Below are 24111 nucleotides of genomic sequence, written 5' to 3' on the forward strand. Positions count from 1 at the left end.
ATTGTTAAACATAGGCAAGGCTCAGTTTTTTTTAGGTTGTGAGGTTAAGAAGTAAAATCAGGCCAAGAGAAGAAATTTTTTAATCAAGTTCAGAAAAAATAAAGCCAGAAGCTGGATACTTTATTCAGAGATAACTGTGCATGGTGATAGATGGTGAGCTTAAAGACAGCTGATACTGGAGTGTGATATATGGCTTGCCTGTGTGTACCTGCTCGTCCCTCCAGAGGGTGTGTTGCTGATGGCAGATGTGAATGGGTTGGTGCTTGTCCCTCCAGAGGGTATGTTGCTGATGGCAGATGTGAATGGGTTGGTGTTCCTGTGGAGGCTGAGTTTCATGCCAGATATCTTACCTGGAAATGGAGGAAAGCTCTAACCACACATGCACGGAGCACATGGCTCAGGTCTGGCCATGCTACATTAATGTACGTGCATTTAAAACTAGCGACAGCTATTTGTAGAGGTTGCCGACGAAATACTATTGCACCAGAAACTAAAGGTGCTGCATTTGAAACATGGCATAAATGGGTACTGAGAAAATAAAGTAACTTAAGAATATTATTTTTTATAATCTAATAAATTTTGTATAATGGTGCCCGAACTCCAGTTTATTTTCATGTTTAAGCAATTCTCTTTTATAGCAGATGTCTGTTTACTCAGCTAAGAGCTTAGTAATGTGACCCATTTCTGTTTGTGTACAAGGAAATGTACCATGTGTTCTATCACTAATCATTCTCGGGATATAGTCATTCAGGGGAAGAATTTAAGGGATTCTCTTGCTTTACCCCATGAGAGATTGACATGGTTTTAGTATTAATATTGCATTGTGTGAATGCTTAATGCAAGCTTCTGTGACACCAGAAAAGGAAAGGGTTATCTGAATTTGGCTTCATATGCATTTGACTCTAGGATACGATCGTATCAGTAGAATTCGATACTTGGATATTGAACATCTTCCATGGGGAGGAGGGTCCATGTAACACACAATAAGCAATTAAAAAAGGGAATACATTAAATGAAATCTGTTTTAAGAATAGATAATAAGTCACAGCTGTTCTCTAGCTGCAGCTCCTGCTTCTTCACTTGGGAGGAGCAAGCTGCCTGCTGTGGGAGATCTGCTCATTGTTGTGTCCCAGGCCTACCTCCTAGCACGGAGGTCCGGATTCGAGGCCCGCCCACGACATGGGTGTTCATTTGTTCACTTTAAGGTTTAATTTACACCGACATGAGAATAAAACGTTAAAAAGGAAATTGTGTCTGGTTGTTTGGCGACAGCCATTAGACATTCAGTTAATAAAAAAATATATCTCAGTTTTTTAATCTGTCAGAAAAACAAGAGTACTAGTTAAACATGGAAGAAACTGTTTTATTAATTAGTTAAGACACCAATTTCAATCAGTAGATGTTATTATGTAGAAAATAATCAATTTGTATTCACATAGTTGGTGAAAAATTCAGTCAGTGTAAGCAACCAGTGCAGAAAATCAACAAAAACTCTTAATTATTCATCTCATTCACAGTAGTTTAGTGTAGTTTGAAATTGTGCAGTTTCATTATGTGCTACTAACTCCAAGTTAAACATTTTGCAGGTGACGTAACAGTTGGCCATTGCCTTTCTGCCACCAACCATGAAGACTTTGTGTGAGTATGTTTGTTGTTATTTGATCAACCGAAGTGACATACATGCCACGCAGTCTAGAAGGAGACGTGGGATGCGCGTTGCTGATTGGTTACCTGGTGCTAGCTCACCTCTCTCTGTGAGAAATTCTTGTGTTCTTACAAATAGGGTTAAGGAATAGATTGAAGTGCACATGTAGGTATTTTTGAAATGTTTAGTGAGGTTTGAAGTGGCTCAGACATCCAGAGGTCACATTAAGAGTGATGGTCTAGTGCCTGTCAGTAACGGTGTCGAGTTACGAACACCCACTTTGTTGGCGATAAGAGCTGAGCTTGTGAGAGCAGCACAGTGCATACACCATGAAACTACCGTGAAGTAGTCACGGAGCTATTGAGGTGGTTGGTGGTTCTGCCTTGCCTCCAGCCAGTCTGCAGTGCGTGCCCTACTGTCCCAAGCGGTTTGAGATCGCGCTGCTGTCGTTCTTCGGTGTGACGCTGCTATACACGCTCAGGGTCAGCCTGTCCCTGGCTGTGGTCGCCATGGTGCGCGTCCAGCCCGACAACAGATCCGTCAGCGCAGAGGAGGTGTGTCCGGCGCCCAGGCCCGGGACCCCGGACCACGTGACTTCCGTGAGCATGTAGTGTCTGGGTGTTGTGTTGTAGTGTTGCTGACCACCACGCAACTACACAACATGCAGGCTGGGATCCATCAATTATTGGCCATTATTTCTAGATTCTAACAATGGTTAATGGGCTTATGATAACTAAAATATGACACATAAACCTATTGTAAATGTGTATACCAAGTTTTACCCATCTGATTGAATTCAATTAAATTATTTTGTCGTTTCCAGCATGACAAAAAAATGTTGTACGTTCAAAAATTAAAGAATTCAGGTTTATGGTCAAGGTCAGAGTCATGGCTTTGGCGGCTTATGGAGCCTTGTCGATGAAGAATTTAAGCAGTTTTTTTTAGAATTTTGGTTCTTCCAAAGGCAGAAGTCTTTTAAGGCATTTCTATTTTTGAATTTTGGAAATTTTCTTGATAATAAACGTTCCCTCAAAACTGAGAATATGTCACCGAAATAGGGAAATTGCTAGCAATTTAGAGTCAATTTTGAAGGATTTTGATGAAATCTGACACCGAAAATTGCCGCCGTGATGTCAGAGGTCGGGCTGCAGCTCCAGTGGCAGTTCTGCCACTTACATACTACTTACGGTAAATAGTACAATAATTGTATCAACAGAAATTTCAAGTTTTATCAAACCTAATCCCTTAACAGAGCATATAGTTTGCCGTCGTCCGGGGTCTCGGGCTCGAGTCCCGGTGTGGCTCCTAGTGGGAAAAGGCGGTTCTTGCTACGTATTGTCCGGGTGGGCGCCAGACTAGCTTGGTTCTAGTCGTGAGTTTGGGGGTCGTGGATGTATGTGCCCCTGCGTGGCCCACTAGGGCCGGCGGCGGTGTTGCGTGAGATGATTTTAAATAAGAGGCGTGGAGTTAAGGTGGTGGTGTCGTACCTTTTATTCATAGGAACGAGTCGTACACAATACAACACTCTACAGAGGTCCCCGGGGGGGGGGTTTACTCGTTATTCCGTGGCGCCGTATGGTTTGTGTTCCGCGTTACGTGGCCTCGGACGCTGCTACGTCTCATACGTCTCACTGGTTACACGGGTAACGTAATTTCGTAACACAAAGGCGGGACACAAAATACACTGAATTAAGGGGGTGCGCACAAGTTACGTGGCACTCGTTACTCGGGTAACGTAAGTTAGCAATACAAAGTACGGGACACAAAAATACACTGAATTAAGGGGGCGCGCACAAATTACGTGGCACTCGTTACTCGGGTAACGTAAGTTAGCAATACAAAGTACGAGACACAAAAATACACTGAATTAAGGGGGCGCGCACAAGTTACGTGGCACTCGTTACTCGGGTAACGTAAGTTAGCAATACAAAATACGGGATACAAAAATACACTGAATTAAGGGGGTGGACGATTGGAGACGGCCAATCCCGTATGCAAATGTCTCGGCGCGGGTGTTGTGCCCACTGTGGTGAAACACGCACCGCAATTAAGTTTGTCCAAGTTCCCTTGCGGGTTTGTGGTCAGCGCCGTGCGCGTGACCTTAAATAAAGTTCTGTAAGTTGCGGGAGGCGGCCCGTGCCGTATACTGAAGAGCAGCCCCGCTGACCAAGTGTGGTGCGGGGTGTCTTTAAATTGATGCGGCCGGATTAGGTCCTGGACCGAAAAAAGGGACCGGGTACTCACGGAGAGGTTAAGTAATAAAAGGGGTTCTGTTAATTAGTGACTATATTTACCGGACGTTACTTTCGATGTAGACAAAGGATGTTGCCTCTCCGTGGGACGTAGGTCCGCCCCGGTCCGTGAGCTGCGCTGAACTGCCGAACTGGCATGGCGTCCGAGGGAGGCTCGGCCTCTCTCGCGCCAGGCGTGACCTCATTACGCTAGACTCCAAACGGGTGTGTCTGGAAGAGATTTTATTGTCGCTAAAATCCTAATTTAATGTTTTAGGAGGAATGGGTACGGTTCTTCTCTTGTCTACTCAGGTTTCCGCGGCTTTGTCTTTGATTGCTGTTCGGGTCGCCTGACTCGGGTGGGCCATGGCCAGGGGTGTGTTCCGTTAGCGGGAGCGTATACTGGCGGGTGCAGGTCGGGCTCTGGGGTGGTCGTCGGCCAGACGACGTCAAACGCCCCCCCCCTGTGAAGCCCGACCTTGCGCCGCTTATGGTCCCGCTAACATGGGGCCACCCCTAGCTCCGGCCACTCCATCCCGGCGTGGTTCGCGGCTCAGCAGCTGGTTGGCTCCGCGTACTGGGCCTGGTGATCAAGGCCGACTGGGCCAGCGTGCGCGCCGCCCCGGTTGCCGTCGTGGCAGGCGTGCCGGGGGCGGCGTCGTGGCGCCTGGGCGGGGTCAGCGGCTGATAGGGTCAGCGCACTGGACCTGGTGATTGTGGCCGACTGGGCCAACGTGCGCGCCGCCCCGGTTGCCGTCGTGGCAGGCGTGCCGGGGGCGGCGTCGTGGCGCCTGTGTGGGGTCAGCGGCTGATAGGGTCAGCGCACTGGACCTGGTGATCGTGGCCGACTGGGCCAGTGTGTGTGCCGCCCCGGTTGCCGTCGTGGCAGGTGTGCCGGGGGCGGCGTCGTGGCGCCTGTGTGGGGTCAGCGGCTGATAGGGTCAGCGCACTGGACCTGGTGATCGTGGCCGACTGGGCCAGTGTGTGTGCCGCCCCGGTTGCCGTCGTGGCAGGTGTGCCGGGGGCGGCGTCGTGGCGCCTCCTAGCTCCGGCAACAGCCCCACCCGGGTGGTGCTCGCGGTGGCCGCAGTTGGTAGGGCCCGAGCACCTGTCCCGGGTCGTCCCACGCCGAACATCCGGGGGTCGACTCGTCGAGGTGGCCTGTTGACGTTGGCCCTCAGCGTCTGGTACGGCGTGGATGGGTACAGCCTCCTCTCCCGTTCCGGTGTGCCGGGCGGGTTTGGAGTAGAGGCCTCCTCGTCCCCGTCGTCCAGTTCCATCATCATGTGGGTGGTGTCGGCGTGGTCGTTGTGCGGTTGTGCCCTAAGCACCTCCCCGGACTCGTTCTCGGGGGGTGACAGTGGTTCCGAGTGTGGCTGCGGTGTCTTGCAGCGAGCGGCGGTGCGGTGGTGGCCAGGGTGCCGGCCGGCAGGGGCGGCGGCGACCAAGGTCAGGTGGCTCTCGGCAGGCGGGCAGCAAGCGCGGGCGGCGCTCGGCACGGCCCGGCTCAGCCTTGCTGACATGCGGGCGTTTCGCGGCTCGTCTTGCCAGACGGATGACAGGTGTCATCGGCCGAGTGACGGTCACGTGCGGTGGTGGGGCGGTCGGGCGTCCAGGTGCCGTGGCGTCGACCTGCATTGCGTCAGGCAGATGCAGGGAGCTCAGGCGACCCGGTAGCCGCGGTGACGTCACGGTGTTGTGGCGCGGCGCCTGTGGCGACTTGAGCGCGCGTCGCCTCGGCGGCTGCTGTGGCAGGCTGACCGAGGGGCGGCGTCGTGGCGCCTCTGGCGGCTTGAGGGCGCGTCGCCTCGGCGGCTGCTGTGTCAGACTGTCCGAGGGGCGGCGTCGTGGCACCTCTGGAGCACAGAGTGCGCGTCGCCTCGGCGGCTGCTGTGGCAGGCCGGCCGAGGGGTGGCGTCGTGGCGCCTCTGGTGGCTTGAGGGCGCGTCGCCTCGGCGGCTGCTGTGGCAGGCTGACCGAGGGGCGGCGTCGTGGCGCCTCTGGTGGCTTGAGCGCGCGTCGCCTCGGCGGCTGCTGTGGCAGGCTGACCGAGGGGCGGCGTCGTGGCGCCTCTGGCGGCTTGAGGGCGCGTCGCCTCGGCGGCTGCTGTGTCAGACTGTCCGAGGGGCGGCGTCGTGGCACCTCTGGAGCACAGAGTGCGCGTCGCCTCGGCGGCTGCTGTGGCAGGCCGGCCGAGGGGTGGCGTCGTGGCGCCTCTGGCGGCTTGAGCGCGCGTCGCCTCGGTGGCTGCTGTGGCAGGCTGACCGAGGGGCGGCGTCGTGGCGCCTCTGGAGCACAGAGTGCGCGTCGCTTCGGCGGCTGCTGTGGCAGGCCGGCCGAGGGGTGGCGTCGTGGCGCCTCTGGAGCGCAGAGTGCGCGTCGCCTCGGCGGCTGCTGTGGCAGGCCGGCCGAGGGGCGGCGTCGTGGCGCCTGAGCCTCGAAGCCAGGCGGGCACCGCGGGGCGAATCCAGGCGGCGGGGCCTCGCACAGGCGTCTCGGCGTCGTGGCCCTGGGCGTTGCCTTGTCCAGCTGCTGTTTTGAGACCGCGTACTCATGTGGCAGTGAGGCCGGCTGCATGATGTTGAAGCTAGGCGGTGGCGACGGTGTGGCGCGACGTGTCGTTGTCGAGTCTGGTGGCGTCCCGGATGAGGCGTGTGTCGGAGACGATGCGGGTTGCGTCGGAATGGTCCTTCGCGGCACGGTGACGGTGGTCAGGTGCGGTGGCGAGGCCATCCCGGCGTCGTGAGTTGCCTCCGACACGAGGCGGGTTCGTGACGTCGTGACAGACTGCGGTGGGACGGTCGGCGTCATGCGTCGTTCGGTCGGCTTCGGCGGGTCCAGCGTTGTCACAGTCATGTTGAGTGGCGTCTGGTCTGCGAGGGGTGTTGAGGCTGGTGGCTTTGGGCCCGGGGGTGGATGGAGCAGGATTGGCGGCGAGAGGTTGACGAGCGTCGGCGTCGGGACGGAAGGCGTCCTTGGTGAGGCGTAGTGCGTCGGCGTGAGTGGCGTCAGGTTGATGTAGCGTGGTCTCGCTGGTGACGGTGTTTCCGGACTTGGGTCGGGAGGCGTCAGGTCTACGAGGGATGCCGAGGTTGGTGGCTCCGGGACAGGAGGCGACGGGAGCGGGATTGTTGGCGGCATGATGAAGGTCGTCGGCGTCGGGACGGTTGTACGTGACGGTGCGGATGTCGTCGGGGCGTGAGTTCGTGATACGTCTTGCGTCTGCGTGAGTGGCGTCTCGATGTCGTGAATTGTCGCGGCGTATCGTAGGGGAGGAATTAGTAGCGCTGCTCCCGAATACTGCACTTGGGTGGCTCGTCCTGCGGTACATCGCGCGCACGTGAACGTGAAGGACTCGCGCCTCAAAGTACCTTCACGCTCGTTGGTGCAGTCACGATGCCATAGGTCGGTACACTCGTCGCAGTGGTAGCCCATGCTACTTCCTCCAGGACACGACCGGCTTCCACACATCGTCATCCCGTATGTGCGATACTCTTGACAATAGCCACACTCGTACCCCGCGGCGATCCTGCCGTTTAAGTACCATCTCGGGTAGAGGTGGTAACACCCACTGCATTCGTCTGCATCCATCTCTTGTTATCGTGCGTGTTCAGCTGTGTCGAGTCGTGTTTTTCACTCGTGGCTCTGTGCGCGCTGTGCAAGTCTGCGCGCGGGGTCACGCTCGCCGGCTAGGCAGGTGCCCGGACAGCCGCACAAAACAGAGGCCGAGAATGGCCGCGGCATGGGCGGGGGTGCGGATGGGCGTGTGAGGCGATGGCCGAGAGCGCCCGGACAGCCGCACAAAGAGGAGGCGAAAACGGTCCGCGCGGGGTGGGGGTGGTGACGTCGCTCCGTTGCTCGCCTCGCCGTGATGACGTGTGGAGGTGGGGGTGGTTGGAGTGTCCTTTGTCCGCTCGCCTCGTCGCGCCGGTCTGTCTGGCCTTCGACCCTTCCTGTGTCCAAAATGGCCGTTTCGTGTCTCCGCTGTCGCCTGTTGGTGAATTTATCTCGAAAATGTCCAGGAGGTGGAGAAAAAAAAATTTTCACGTTATTTTCTGCCCCACGCAGCGGGCGCCAAATGCCGTCGTCCGGGGTCTCGGGCTCGAGTCCCGGTGTGGCTCCTAGTGGGAAAAGGCGGTTCTTGCTACGTATTGTCCGGGTGGGCGCCAGACTGGCTCGGTTCTAGTCGTGAGTTTGGGGGTCGTGGATGTATGTGCCCCTGCGTGGCCCACTAGGGCCGGCGGCGGTGTTGCGTGAGATGATTTTAAATAAGAGGCGTGGAGTTAAGGTGGTGGTGTCGTACCTTTTATTCATAGGAACGAGTTGTACACAATACAACACTCTACAGAGGTCCCCGGGGGGGGTTTACTCGTTATTCCGTGGCGCCGTATGGTTTGTGTTCCGCGTTACGTGGCCTCGGACGCTGCTACGTCTCATACGTCTCACTGGTTACACGGGTAACGTAATTTCGTAACACAAAGGCGGGACACAAAATACACTGAATTAAGGGGGTGCGCACAAGTTACGTGGCACTCGTTACTCGGGTAACGTAAGTTAGCAATACAAAGTACGGGACACAAAAATACACTGAATTAAGGGGGCGCGCACAAATTACGTGGCACTCGTTACTCGGGTAACGTAAGTTAGCAATACAAAGTACGAGACACAAAAATACACTGAATTAAGGGGGCGCGCACAAGTTACGTGGCACTCGTTACTCGGGTAACGTAAGTTAGCAATACAAAATACGGGATACAAAAATACACTGAATTAAGGGGGTGGACGATTGGAGACGGCCAATCCCGTATGCAAATGTCTCGGCGCGGGTGTTGTGCCCACTGTGGTGAAACACGCACCGCAATTAAGTTTGTCCAAGTTCCCTTGCGGGTTTGTGGTCAGCGCCGTGCGCGTGACCTTAAATAAAGTTCTGTAAGTTGCGGGAGGCGGCCCGTGCCGTATACTGAAGAGCAGCCCCGCTGACCAAGTGTGGTGCGGGGTGTCTTTAAATTGATGCGGCCGGATTAGGTCCTGGACCGAAAAAAGGGACCGGGTACTCACGGAGAGGTTAAGTAATAAAAGGGGTTCTGTTAATTAGTGACTATATTTACCGGACGTTACTTTCGATGTAGACAAAGGATGTTGCCTCTCCGTGGGACGTAGGTCCGCCCCGGTCCGTGAGCTGCGCTGAACTGCCGAACTGGCATGGCGTCCGAGGGAGGCTCGGCCTCTCTCGCGCCAGGCGTGACCTCATTACGCTAGACTCCAAACGGGTGTGTCTGGAAGAGATTTTATTGTCGCTAAAATCCTAATTTAATGTTTTAGGAGGAATGGGTACGGTTCTTCTCTTGTCTACTCAGGTTTCCGCGGCTTTGTCTTTGATTGCTGTTCGGGTCGCCTGACTCGGGTGGGCCATGGCCAGGGGTGTGTTCCGTTAGCGGGAGCGTATACTGGCGGGTGCAGGTCGGGCTCTGGGGTGGTCGTCGGCCAGACGACGTCAAGTTAAACGTATTATTACCGACAGATGGACAGACAGACACGCGCAGCAAAGTATTAATGTCCTTTGTTTGCCTACGGACCTAAAAATGTTGTATAAAATTTAGTATTAGACCTAATCGTGGCCCTATTTAAGTTCTAGTGCAATACTTTCCTATTACAATAATGCAACAGGCGTTTTTTATATGCTTTGTAATTATAAACGACTCAAACATAATTGAAACAGTCTAGATTGTATAATCTCAAACAGCAAAAGTGACTCAACTGACAAAACGAAATGCTACAAACACATTAATATATTCCCGGGCGAATGACCCTACTGGGTTGTTGTTGTGATCAGCTGAAGGTAGTTCAGAATGGCGCCTTTCTCAGTCTTTGGCGGGGGAGGGGGGAGGGGGGGGGGGTGAGAACTGTCGCGACTTAACAAGGTCGGGTGAGTATTTCCCTCTATGGCTCCCACAGGGCCACAGCAGTGTTGTCAGAAGTACAATATAGAAGGTATTTGTGCCATATTTTAGTGGTATGTACCATTGTACCATCAAAAGTGAGATGGTACGCGAAAAATACCTTTTCAAATAGCTGATATGTTTGTATCTTCCAATACAAATAGTTTAGTTCATCTGCCCTCCAACTTTTTTTTTTTTGTGTTCTAACACTGCGATATTCAAGTGATTATCTATAGTAAAAATTACTCTGCCAGTTCAACACCCAAGGCACAAGCCTCGTCTGCCCCACCCCTCCTCCAATTTCGTCCATGGTTGTGGATTGAGGATTGGGTCAATGACCGACCTCTGTTGTAACAGCCGCCATATTGGAGTGTGACGTTATGGTGGCCATATTTGATGATCTTGACATCGGCAGCAGTTTTGGTTCCGTAATTTTGTTTTATGCCATTTTGAATTATGATGTCACATAGGCCATTTTTTTCTAGATCATTACACCACCCTGAAATCGAGCACCCCACTCCTGTGCGTTGCACTTTTTGCTATGGCCACTTTTTGAAAATCTGTATTTTTATGCTTGAAAGCGGGGAAAAGTTTAAAATTAATAAAAAAGATTGTACGATAAAATTTTAATAAAATTTTTTCAACATATTGGATTCCGCCATCTTGAATTTTGCCATTTTGTTTTCTAGAAATATATCCGCCATTTTGAATTACATAAAAGGACGTGAGTGTGTGCCCTCTTGTTCGACACCCGGGTGATGCTTGTACACACAGAGGGAAGGGGAGTTCGACTGGAGCATGACGGTGGTCTCGCAAGTGCTGGCCGCCTACCACTACGGCTACATCTCCACGCAGCTGCTGGGCGGCTACGCAGCGGAGCGGTTCGGCACCAAGTACGTGTTCGGGCTGGCCATCACCTCGGCCGCGCTGCTCAACATCATCTCCCCGCTGGCCATCCGGACACACTTCCTGTTCTTCTACGTGGTGCGCGTGCTGCAGGGGCTGTTCGGGGTGAGTGGCCTGGTCTTCATATTCCTCCTGCTAGCAACCAAACAGACTTTTGAAAACACAAGCGTAAGTTACAGGTCGTTGACACATTTCCAACTTTCAATCATAAATGTGCAAAAGACATTCTATTGTAAAGTGTTCTTTAGAGTTATTAAAATTAATATTTCGGATTTCTAACACTTTTTTTGTGATATCGTTAAAAAAAATTGTACTGGCTTTCGCTGTGTGAGTGTTTAGCAAATAAAAATGAGATAAGAACACAAAATATGTAAGTACCTATTGATAATTTTTTGCACACATTTCTCACTCAGGCTGGTGGGCTGGACGTCACGGTAGTGTTAGTTAAGTTAGAATTCATATTTTCCTCTTCGTAATTTAGGTGGAATGGCTGGCAGCCCGGTGGGAAATGATCGAAAGTCGCTACCGAACGAACCAACACCGCCCGAACTAATGCGGACAGCAATGTCAAAGTTCCCGCCCCCTTGTCAAGTAGTTTCTTTCTACTCTGTCCAACTCTTCTTCCAGAACCATCCTTCTGTTTCCTGTAACCAACCTGCTTGATTTTAATGCGTGATCTTTTGCATCCCGCACGTAAGAGCCCAGGGTTTTCCCTGTATCTATGCAGGTTTTACCTGGGCCCAACTTATCTAGATTTTAGTCTAGAATAGTCAGTGAGGGGAGTTAGTCATAGCGCCAATCAGTGCCATGGCTGCCCAATCCCCCTCCTAGCACATGATGCATTCTTCCTCTCCCGCATGGCTTAAACCTTGCATGATTAGAGCGTATAGGCTTCGGCCTGAGACACACTTAGAGTCTTTCCCTAACCCGGATCCCTCCCAAACACACTTAGCTTTTAGTTATTTTAGTAATTTATGAAATTTTCAATACTGTGATAATTTGTAATGTATTTACATTTTTAAGTTCACTTTGTAGTACACATTAAGTGTTGGGTTCCTTGATGCGTTCAGCGTTCTGACCCGAATATGCGTACATCTAGATACTAGTCATGTGTTTTCACACGGAGGACCAGTGTGTTTTTGCACTGCAGTCCGTGTATAGTCGAGGAGGCGAGTGCATCTGGATGTGCGGTGTTGCAGTACAACATGTGAGTTGTCACTGGGATAAGGGTGACTAGATGTTCTTTGTGAGTTGACACAGTCAGGGACATCTATGTATTGGGCTTGCTAGCTTGTTGTTGCAGTACAGCGTGTGTGTTGTTGCAGGGCATGGCGCTGCCGTCGCTTCACTGGCTCATGTCCAAGTGGTTCCCTCCGAGCGAGAGGGCGGTCCTGTCCAGCATGCTCTTCTCAGGTACAGCATCGGCACCAGCTTTACTCCTCTCTTAACCATATCTGCCTGATCCTGGCTCTTGATACCACCGGTCGTGCCAGTCATCAATACTGTTAAAAGGCAAGCACCCACTAAACTTCTGCATTGTGTCGATAAAAAGTACTATAAACATCTTTGATTATTATTTGATTTTTTTAAAACTAAATGTGTCCAACATATTACTTTTTTATTTTCTTTATCAAATTTTACTAAAAGCCTTTTATTTAATTTCTTCTACATACCACTTAGCCTAGTTAATCCAATACTTTCATGGGCCCCTGGCTGACGCATTTTGCACCCAGATGCTGCGTTAATAGCAGTGTTAACAGGTTAACTGGGCACAGATGGGTTCAATTGCACGAGAGAAGACACAAGGCTGTACTGTCCAATAGGGAGACCGCCCCGGTCGTCCTGCCGGCTGATGGTAGCCTGTGCCCGTGCTACACCACTCTCTGGAGCACACACACCTGGCAATGGCATTCCTACATAGCACCTCTCCCACATTGTTAGCATTTCGTCTACACCCTCCCCTATTCCTGCATTCCTCACGCATCGCCTGCTCTCTAACCTCCCTCCCCAGCCCCACACTTAGCACACCTACACACCTTGGTATCCTTCTCTCTCAGAATCAAGACTCCCTGGTCTCGTGACATGGCGTGCCGGATGACAATAGGACACCCTCTGTCAGCCTAATGGAAACTACTCGACCCTGTCCTGCGCCTGCTTTCGCGCCCTCTATGACATCTCCTGGCCTCTTTGACTCTGTTCTGCGTTAAGTACCCATCTACGTAAACCACTATTCAGGCCTCAACCTCTCCTCAACTCTAGGGCCGAGTTTAACAACACAGTATACTAACCATGTCCAGGCTGTCTCTGAAGTTCACACCTATGGTTCTTGGCTGCATTGTTTTTTGATGGGATGTAGTTCCAATTTGATATGGAGCAGTTTTTACTTGTTTATTAATCTAATTATGTAATGACTTGGTGTGATATTTTTTTCGTATCTGTCTTAATTTTTTCTTCGTATTTGTGTGCTTTGCGTGCTCATCAAGGATTTACCCACAGTAAACTGAACTTACTACCCGAATCCAACCCCTAAAGTTCATTTTTATATTTTAATTTCTTACTGACAGAATTTATTATTTTTTAACCACTGCTTAGTTTTATGTTGTGTAGTGGGTTTCAAGTATTAGAGTTTGCAGCTCCTTTACACTTTCATGTTCCTTCCCCTATGGGTTTTATTTCGTGATTCTCCTTTGCGGACTCCGGATATGCATGCCCCAGGGCAGCTCTATTCCCAGAGCCTCCACTGAGAGATCCCAGCAACAGCCGAGGCAAAGCAGCTAAGTTTCTAAATAATATGAACATTTAGATCTAATCACTCAGTATTTTCTTAAGCACCAATCAGGAATCTTGCACTCGTCAAACAACCAAAAGTCTGCGGTTTAAGTAAAATAAAGAAAAATAAATTATCTTATATACCTTTAAAATTTTAATTTTGTAACCAACCAAATGTGATATTTGTGATTTCTATAAGCTATTTCTGAAATTTTCTCAAACAACACACTTATGTAAAACAAAACTTTTTTTATCTTTGCATGTACCTAACTTCAAAAATGATTCAAGAGGTAACAGAGAACAGAAGAGATAGTTATTTGTAATTTAATAACAGTAATATTCCCACTTCATAAGCAGTGCCTTGAAACAATGATGTCTCTGTTCCTGCGCGGGTGCGGGCCACGCGAGGACAGTGTCGGGCGGGTTGCAGCCATCTTCGTGGGCAGCCTGGTGGCGCTGGGGCTCTCGGGGGTGCTGATCACGTGGTCCGGCTGGCCGCTCGTCTACTACTTCTTCGGCTGTGTGACGCTGGTGTGGAGCGTCCTCTGGATGCTGCTGGCGGCCAACTCCCCCCGCGTCCACCCGCGCATCTCGCCCGAGGAGCGCGACTACATCCAACGCGAGCTGGGCGTCAGCGAAGACAGGACTACAGTGAGTGGCGTTCAGCACTCAATCGGCCGGCACCCAGGTGGCGCTCATCACTCACTTGGTCGGCACCCAAGTGGTGCAGTGTTCACTTGGTCGGCACCCAAGTGAGGCAGTGTTCACTTAGTCGGCACCCAAGTGGTGCAGTGTTCACTTCGTCGGCACCCAAGTGAGGCAGTGTTTATGTATTTATTTTATAGTGTGTTTACTTTATCAGTACCCAAGTTAAACATTGTTCAGAGTCTAATTCAAGAGAAACGATGTTCTCTGAGGAAGTCCTCTTAAGAGACATTGTGCACTGTAATCTCAGAAATCCAAATACGTAGAGCTTCCGTGCATACCCATGCGATGTTACACTCTGCCTCAATCTTTTATACTATTCCTTGTGTTACATGTTTGTCATATGGTTATGTGTGGAGATGTACTGTCACAGAAATTTTATTATGTTAAGCTATCTTTTCCCTCAAAAGTTGGTAAGCTAAAATCTAAATATGAATATTCACATGAAAGTAAATTTGGCAAAATATTAGCACATAAAACACTATGTTTAACAACAGAAGTAGGTTTACTCATGAATTTCATTTCCCTCTGAACTGTTAGTTTTATTATTTTTTAAGAAAATAAATTAATATCCATACACAAATGTATTGGTATCTGTCTTATAAGACATAAAAGTAAAGATGTAAAGAGCTTAAATGAGTGATGTTAACATCAGTGGCTGGTAATGTATTCGCAAGAACAAAGCATTTGTTCATAAGTGTAAGAGATAATAATTTTGTATTTACATATAAGCTATTCTGAATCATACATAAGAAAATTACAAAGTCAGTCCGTGTATTCCTTCTAGTACCGAACCATCAGAAAATCCGGGACGTTGTATGTTGAAATACCAGAAATCTGTGGTATTATATTAGGCTTATTTAATTATTTTGTGAAAATTACCAGCCTGCCAAACAACAACCATAACAAAGATAAAATATATGGTGTTTAAGGTTTTGACCTTGATGGGAGACACCTAGTGCATTCACCTTGCAATTGGCACTGGTAGCATTTGCTTTCATAACACACGTCTTGTTTTTGTTCTTCGAGGACCACCATGGTTCGAGTCCAGCTTCAAAAAGAATAATTCATCATTACAAACGATCCTTTAGTTGTTATCCATGTGGTATCATGCCTAAATGTAATCTGAGAGGTCTGTGTGTATTAACACTCTCCAAGTGTAACAAGTGATAAAGAACACAAATGTATTGGGTCTTCAATTAGCGGCTCATGAGAAGTACCAAACCGTAGCTAAGGAGTTGGTGGGTGGTGTCTTGAGAGTCCTCCCAGACAGCTCGAGGCCACGACATAGTCTCGGAGCGCCTGTCCAGGTCGTAGCATTCTGCACATCCGGGGCTCAACTGTTTGGGTCATAACACAGTTTACGTACAGGAAAGTTTGCTCAGTAAGCACATGGCAAAGAGAGCAACTATCAGTTACGTTTCTGTGGCAGACGCCTCACGTGGTGCCCTGGCTGTCGATCCTGACGTCTGTGCCGGTGTGGTCGTCCATCTTGGTGCACTTTGGCGTGACGTGGGTGCTCAACTTCTTCCTGCTGCTCATCCCGCAGTACAGCAAGCACATCCTGCACTTCAGCATAAAAGCCGTGAGCTCATCTCCCGTTTATATGTCCTACCACTCGGGCAGTGGTACTTATACTTCTAGAGCCACCTTAAGATAGTGAATAAGCAGAGCTGTCACATGTGTCGACTAACATAAGCAGCCCACAGTGGTCCACTAGGGACTGTCAGCTCCACCCAGCTGTAGTAACTGGTTTATATCATATCTACTACCTACATCAAGAATTAAATGTTACAGTTAGGAATTTGATAAAGTTTATAAAAATACAAAACTATTTTGGTTGACGTCGTCCGACCGAAGGCCACCCTAAAGCCCGACCTGCAACCGCCAGTATCCGACCCCGCTAACGGAACGCACCCCTAGCCATGGCCCACCGAGTCAGGCGAGCACCGGAACAAAAGGTAGAACTAAAAACCATGCCCTAATCAACCAGACACCACGATTCCTGTGCATTGTAAATTCAACGTAATTTAATGATAACATCACTTAAAATTAAAACCCCGTGCAAAGGAAGTGCGACGTAAGAGTGCCCGGATCACTCACGTGTGAATTTTTATTAACACATTTGTGAGTGCTCCCCTTGCGGCCTTCAGCCTAAATTAAATAAAGTAGTGTGTGACTTAATTATAACCACCTAATTTTTGTGTATCATTTGCCACTGGAGCAGTCAACAAGTGACGAACAGTCTCCAGTGTGACTCACATTATTTAAACGTAATTAATGTAAACTTATTGAATCCAATTCCTAAAACGTATCTGTGTATTAGATTAATTCTTATTATTTAATGTGTCAATTTAGAGCCACTTTCAATCTCTTGTTGATTTAATAATTTACGAATAACGGAACTTTAGAAACTTTGGCGCGAGAGGACGCGAGCCCTCCCCTCGCGCCAAGGCCAGACGCCAGTACCGAGCGACTCGCGGACCGGGACGGACGTGCGTCCCACGGGGAGCCTTCAACCATTGTCTGCACCGACTTCATTCCTGGTAATTATAGTCACTCTCCAAAACCTTTTTGTAATTAACTCCCAGTGTGTGCCCTGTCCTTTTATGGTGTAGGGCCTATCCCAGCCGCTTAAACGTAAACTCCCCGCACAACGCATTACGAAGGGCAGTGCAGCATACGGCGCGGGCCGACTCCCACAATCACAAACGTTTGGTTAATCGCCGAAGTGCACAGGCACTGGCCACAGCGACTTAAAGACTTTTAGCGAATTTCATAGCGAGCCGCGGTCCACACAGGTGGGCCCGGACGTTGCCGTTCGCAATTTACGGGATTGGCCGACTCCAATTGAACTTCCCCCCCACCCCCCTAATCCTCGACTGGCGTGAGGACTTAATATTAGTGACGGCGCGTCAGAGCGCCCAGTGTCTACCTAGTGTAATTTGTTTAGGGAAAAATAGTGTAACTGCAACTGCAAGTGTAACGGCCAAATTCAATTAAACGTCCACTCCGCACACTCCGTGCGCGACGTGTATACGACAGTGTAAACCAGACTCGTGTATGTTATTTTGTGAACTTCCCCAATCCAGTTAGAGATCAGCATGCTATGCTGTGTAGGGCCAGTAGTCTATCAATAATCAGGGATCCCTCACACCACGACCACCACCGCCGTTCCTAGGGGGGCATTCGTACCCAACGACCCACCTCGTGGTTAGCCACAGAGCTAGCCTGGCGCCTTCCCGGACACATTTTCAGTAAAAAACCAGCCTTCTCGCTAGGAACCACATCGGACCTCGAACACGAGAACCCGGACGACTGCATTGTTTTTGCTTAAATTCCTAACAAAGGTAAATACAAAGTGGTGTGCAGTTATTGTAATTTAACTTAGACCTAAGACATTAACTCTAATTAAAGTACTCTGCCAATAGTGTCCACACAGTCATGCTTAATTTCTGTACCACACATACACATTGTTTCAGAATGGCTTCTACTCAGCACTGCCGTACGTGGCCAACTGGGTGGGCTGCGTGCTGAGCGGCATTCTGTCCCAGTGGCTTCAGAGGCGGCAGTTCATCTCTCACATGACAGCGTATCTTCTGTTCAATGGCATATGTAAGATTTCTCTCTTTACAACATCCTTTCTGTTGGTTGTGCATTCCTTGGAGCTATTTTCCATGACTGCATTCTTATGTTTACAAGATTTATATTTTTTAAAGACTAAGCAGACTCGAATTTTTTTCTTCTAGTTGAGTCGTAAGTTTTAAAATGTACAAATAAAATGGAGGACTTAACAAATTATATTTCCATGTAGGTGTGCATGAGGCAGAATGATATCTTACATCTATCCTATTGAACACTTACTGGCTTGGCCACCTTGTCCTAACCTACCAAATATACAAGTAGCCAATTTAGCCTAGTCAATGAACATTTAATGGAAGGCATCTGACACACCGAAAACTGGGTACAAGAGCTTCTGTATTCTAGTAAAACTTAACGTAAAGGTAAGACACTACATTGTATGGTTATGCGTGGAGGTTCAAACAAATGGGGCCATGATTATTGTGTTAGTTAAAAGAGTGGTGTTGGACATCGGGATGGGACACCATACCCTCACTACGAGCGTGATGCCATCGAGGACCCTTCCAACACAACCAACACAACTCTATGTTGCGACAGATGTATTCCACTTGACTGTGGGAATGCCTGAGTACATGCGTGGTGTTGGCAACCATGCTGGGGCCAGATGTGTGCATCTTGGCCATCATGCTGCTGGGCTGCGATGTGACAGGCATCATGGCACTGCTAGTAGTTACGATGGGGCTGTGTGGAGCCTTCTGTGGGGGCGACTTCAACTACTTGGCCGTGTGTATGTGTGAGAGACATGTATGGTGTTGGCAGCCATGCTGGGACCTGCATTGTGCATCGTGGCCATCACGCTGCTGGGCAGCGATGTGACAGGCATCGTGGTGCTGCTAGTAGTTACGATGGGGCTGTGTGGAGCCTTCTGTGGGGGCGACTTCAACTACTTGGCCGTGTGTATGTGTGAGAGACATGTATGGTGTTGGCAGCCATGCTGGGACCTGCATTGTGCATCGTGGCCATCACGCTGCTGGGCAGCGATGTGACAGGCATCGTGGTGCTGCTAGTAGTTACGATGGGGCTGTGTGGAGCCTTCTGTGGGGGCGACTTCAACTACTTGGCCGTGTGTATGTGTGAGACATGTATGGTGTTGGCAGCCATGCTGGGACCTGCATTGTGCATCGTGGCCATCACGCTGCTGGGCTGCGATGTGACAGGCATCGTGGTGCAGCTAGTAGTTACGATGGGTCTGTGTGGAGCCTTCTTTGGGGGCGACTTCAACTACTTGGCCGTGTTTATGTATGAGAGACATGTATGGTGTTGGCAGCCATGCTGGGGCCAGCATTGTGCATCGTGGCCATCACGCTGCTGGGCTGCGATGTGACAGGCATCGTGGTGCTGCTAGTAGTTACTATGGGGCTGTGTGGAGCCTTCTGTGGGGGCGACTTCAATTACTTGGTCGTGTGTATGTGTGAGAGTAATGTATGGTGTTGGCAGCCATGCTGGGACCTGCATTGTGCATCGTGGCCATCACGCTGCTGGGCTGCGATGTGACAGGCATCGTGGTGCTGCTAGGGGTGACCATGGGGCTGCGCGGGGCCTACTACGGGGGCAGCTACCTCAACCACATGGACCTGGCGCTGAATTATGCTGGCACCATCGCCGGTATCGGCCACACCATCATAAACCTTAATGGCATCCTAGTGCCAGCACTCGCCGCCTCGGTGCTCTCCGAGAAGGTACTGTCTGCCACCCCAGTGCTGCTTCTTACCTCTTGCCTCAACTCGGGATTACCTTAGTCGGGGCATCTAGAAGTAAAGTAATCAAAAGGTCAGGATTTATTTGGCTACTCTCCTCTCCTTTCTGCACCATCAGCTATTTAACAGTTGGCATTTGACCTTGAACTTGACATTTGACCTTGGCCTTTGACCTTAGATGGCATATTGAATTTAACCATCTTGGAACCAAGCACTCCAATCCCCGAATGTTGCAATTTTCATTATGGCCACCATCTTGAAAATATGTTTTATTTTACAATTTTAATGGGAAAAATTCTAAAATTCATCAAAAATTTACTTAATTAAATGTTAATAATATTTTTTTATAAAGGTACTGGGTTAAACCCGGCGAGGGCAATCGATTAAAAATGGCGACAGCACTAAAGCCATCAGCAGACTGACCTCCCACCACTAATGATAATGCACATATTATGTCAGCCAGAATGATGTAATAGCATCCATCTTGTTTTAGTCTGCTAGAGGCCGCTGCCAACATATTTTATTCTGCTGGAAGATGCTGCCACTATATTAATTTAATTTTTACTGACAATATTGCAGTAATTATTTATTGCCAGGGCGCGCGCCATCTTCAAATTTGGGCGCCATCTTGAAATTATTTAACTATTAAGCTCGGAATTCGGAAAAAATCTGAAACTCATCAAAAAAATAATGTGGTGAGGATCATGTGATCGATACCCAACACCAACTTTGTATTATTTTCCCTTGCCTCACATAGAAAAATAAATTCCAACACATGTGAAGGTAAAATTATCAACTTAAGACTAGTTTAAGTAGGTACCTAAATTCAAAATCATAAACCACAACATGTTTAACAATTTCTCAATGCTAGAGACAGTGGCTGGACGAAGCCGAGCGAGAGGCCCTCCTGTTATTGTATCCCAGACCTTAGACTGATTAATATATAATAAATCAATTTAATTAACTCTGTACTGCCTGTTATCGAACCATGGATATGAATTTATCGAATTAATAATTTTTTTATGGTTCAAAAATTTCAAGATGGCGCCCAAATGTGAAGATGCCAGGCGCCCCGGCAATAAATAATTATTTCACTCTAACGGGTAAAAATTAAACTAGTATAGTGGCAGCATCTTCCAATCAGTGTCCTTGCCCGGAGGGTGGTGGGGGGGGGGTTAGGGGTTCTAAACCACCACCCCCCTAGCAGAAATTATTTTTTCTTATCTGAAAGCAGGTTAGCTAAAAGTCTGGGTGTCTTACTGCTATCACCGGCCACTGCACTGGAGGGGAAGAGTAAGTAAGCGAGCCCTACCGATTCTCCTTCCCTTCCCCTACCCCTATCGCGAGCAGAAGCTATAAGGCTGTGATGCCGTGACGGGTCCCAAGCTTTCAAATATCTTACACCTACTACCTACTGTATTTAACCAGCGCGGTTATTATAAGCAGGTGTTGATGACTGGGCTTCCAAAAGTGTAAGGATCACTGTGTGTGTATATATAATTGAGTCAACGACATGGTGTCACGTAACTCTTCAAGCTAAAGCTAATTGTTTCCAGGAATAGATCAGTTCTGCCGAAACCCAACCCTTTTTATTCCTTTTTTTTTTTTTTGTATTGTCGAGCTTCGAGCATGATTTATGATTTTGAGTGGACGTAAACAAGGCACTTGCATTGATAAAAATATCTTTAATTAATTTCTTACTTCACCACTCAAAACAATTTTTTTCTATTAAAAAAATTAATAATATTTTTACCATTACAATATTTAGTTATGTACCGAAAACTGCTAAAATAGCACTATTTTACACCTTAAAATCCAAATTTTTTTCCGGGGGGGGGGACCCCCGGACACCCCGCTTTATTAGGGGGAGGGGAACCATGCTTCTTAACCCCCCCCCCCCCCCGGGGGCAAACCACAAATCCTGGCTACGCCACTGCTCCCAATAGGCGAAAACATGTTGGCAGCAGCCTCCACCACCCTAAAACAAGATGGCTGTCATTCCATCTTACTGGCTGACATGATATCTGCATTAGCATTAATGGTGGGAGGTCAGTCTGCTGGTGGCTTTGTGGAGGAAGGATATGTCGCCATTTTAATCGAGTACCCTTGATGGGTATGAACCAAGTACCTTTTTTATAAATTTTGTTATTGAGATTTAATTAGGTAATTTTTTTATGAATTTTAAAGTTTTTTACATTAATATCGGAAAATAATTACGGATTTTCAAGATGGCAGCTGTAGCAAAAATCGCAGCATTCTAGGATTATAGTGCTTGGTTCGAAGATAGTTAAATTTAAGATGGCATCTGGGGTGAGATATCAGGGTCAAGGTAAAATATCAAGGTGATGGTCAGATTTCAAGTTCAAGATCAAAGGCACCTATGAAATTAATAAAATCATATTTAAATATATTTTATAAATTTTAAACTTCTTACCATTAAAATCTGATAATAATTACAGATTTTCGAGATGGCAGAAAAAATATCAAAGTAGAAAATTTTATTATTTTTTATAAATTTTTTGACGAAAAATACAGATTTTCAAGTTGGTGACCACAAAGAAAAGTACAACAGTGACATCACAAAAATCCAATATGGCGGGCATAATGAAAATTGCAAGATAATAGAATCCAATATGGCAGAATATACTAGAATCAAAAATGGTGGGAAAACAAACTTTAGATCCAAAATTACAGCCAGTGTTCATTCAAGATGGCCGCCATGACATCACAATCCTAGATGGCGGACTGACAATCTTAATCCTCGACCCGGACCTAGGTGATGGAGACCCCAATATATACTACATATAAAATAAAATCCTAATGAATAAATATACTTTATCTTATTGATGTTCTGCCACCCTTCAATAATTTTTGGACTTGTTATTTTTCCATGTTTTAAATTAAATATGTAGGTTTCCCACATCTGGGCAAGCAAATGCTTGCCTTGAGTGTCGAATGAACTTGGTAAAATGAGTGTTGGGTGCAGATGGGACCGACCTCAGGCCTATGGCAACATTTTTTGTTAATCTCAAAAATTCTCTTGTAAATGCCTATGTTAACTTCTCACCTTTTTTTGGTGATCCTCAAAAGAAAAGGTTTGATTTCATCAAGATTTTAACAAAAGATGTTATCAAGCCATAGGCCTACATAAGTTATTAGAGTCAACAATGCTCATCTGCCTGGAGAATTATGCCTCAGTATTGCAAGAATTCTGCAAAAGCATGTTCCAGAAGTATCCATGAAATGATGTTCCAATGTATCAAACAATGAGACTTCCAAAATTTGTGAGATGTTGTAAGTGTCCCAGAAAGTGTTATCGAACAACCAGCAAAAACTGCAAGACGAAATGAAGTATGCAATAACTGGGGGAGACACTGTTTGCAGAATCTATGGAGGGGAAGGGTCTTTTGTAGATCTTGTTAAAAGAAGGCAATTCAGTTTTAACAATAGCTTGAAAATATGTCTTTATTCTAAAGTGGTTTTCCTTATTTTTATCTTTCTTCTATTCAAACTCCACACAATCACAAAAGTACCATCATAGGAGGCCACCAGTGAAATAAAATGAGTAGCATTGTTAAGCTCTTCAAACTGTCATAATATCCCTGTCTTATATGCAACAGATTATGATGTAGGGTCTTTATATTTAACAGCACAGTGTTTAAGTGAACGGTATGTGGTCTCATCAATGACAGAGTTATACAGATGTGATGTCTGTCACGATGAGAGTGGAACAGTGTTGGACGGGGTGGGGCTCATGTTGCAGCAAACACTGGCGCAGTGGCGGATCATGTTCTACGTGACGGTGGCGATACTGGTGGTCCCGTACGTGCTGTACCTGGTGTTCGGGTCCGTGGAGGAGCAGCCGTGGAACAAACCTCACCAGCAGGAGGTTGGCAGCCCTGCACTGCCGCAGCAGGAGCAAGCTGACAACCCGAGCCCCGACGACAGTACATAGCTGACCTGTCAGTCTGGGCCGTGCAGAGCGGAATTGGTGGATTAGGAAGATAAAGTTTGCATGTCAGTTAAGATTTTTATTATAAGGTCCGTGATAGCTGCTTTATACATGTTCATAGCCAGAAAATATGTACAGGATAATTAAATTTACATGATTTTTATGAAGTTAGCAATATTTTTGTTAGTAGGAAATGGTTTATTTTTTTGAAACTTCTAGTTTAAGAGATTAAAATGTTTTTATGTGTACTATTTTTTATAAATATAGTTTTATATTATTCAATCTACTTTTCCTCTTATAATTTTTCAACTAATAGAACCAATTGAGGTATTTTATTGTAACACCATCCCAATATTTCAAAATTTGACATAATTCACTTCATACACATGGTGCCACTAAAGTAAAAAAAAAAATATCTATATGTGAGAAAATGTGAGATGAGCTGAAGTAAAAATATTAAAACTGGGCTCATTTATCCAAATGTGTAAGGTGCAGCTGAAATAAAATGCACAGAGAGAGTTATAGAAATTTCTGTTTTTGGTCTCGCAAACACTCAATAATCCACACAATAACTAAATATAATATCTAAAATTTTATTTCCTACAAGGTTTTAAGTAACAAAAAT

The 24111-nt window shown here is 47.6% G+C and overlaps 1 protein-coding gene across 2 annotated transcripts; it reads left to right on the top strand.

Annotated features, from left to right (window-relative positions):
• Positions 1-23772, top strand: LOC134535484 (sialin-like). Of its 2 annotated transcripts, XM_063374605.1 has the most exons (10): positions 1-153; positions 1587-1638; positions 2043-2244; positions 10590-10826; positions 12047-12134; positions 13921-14141; positions 15628-15780; positions 17678-17810; positions 19275-19516; positions 23298-23772. In XM_063374605.1, the coding sequence occupies exons 1-10, from the start codon at positions 141-143 to the stop codon at positions 23487-23489; spliced, it is 1533 nt and encodes a 510-aa protein (XP_063230675.1). In that variant the 5' UTR covers positions 1-140; the 3' UTR covers positions 23490-23772. The 2 variants fall into 2 exon arrangements, with proteins under 2 accessions (XP_063230675.1, XP_063230676.1); XM_063374606.1 differs by lacking the exon at positions 1-153 and having other exon boundaries at positions 2039-2244.
• Positions 23773-24111: the final 339 nt, after the last annotated feature.

This window comes from Bacillus rossius, chromosome 8 (assembly GCF_032445375.1).
Source record: "Bacillus rossius redtenbacheri isolate Brsri chromosome 8, Brsri_v3, whole genome shotgun sequence".
Classification (NCBI taxonomy): domain Eukaryota; kingdom Metazoa; phylum Arthropoda; class Insecta; order Phasmatodea; family Bacillidae; genus Bacillus; species Bacillus rossius.

What these genes read in the sequence shown, in the direction of transcription:
- LOC134535484 (XM_063374605.1), top strand. An exon ending in CCCCGGACCACGTGACTTCC is followed by an intron (nt 2,245 to 10,589) that starts GTGAGCATGTAG and finishes TTGTACACACAG; the next exon opens with AGGGAAGGGGAGTTCGACTG. An exon ending in TGCTGCAGGGGCTGTTCGGG is followed by an intron (nt 10,827 to 12,046) that starts GTGAGTGGCCTG and finishes GTGTTGTTGCAG; the next exon opens with GGCATGGCGCTGCCGTCGCT.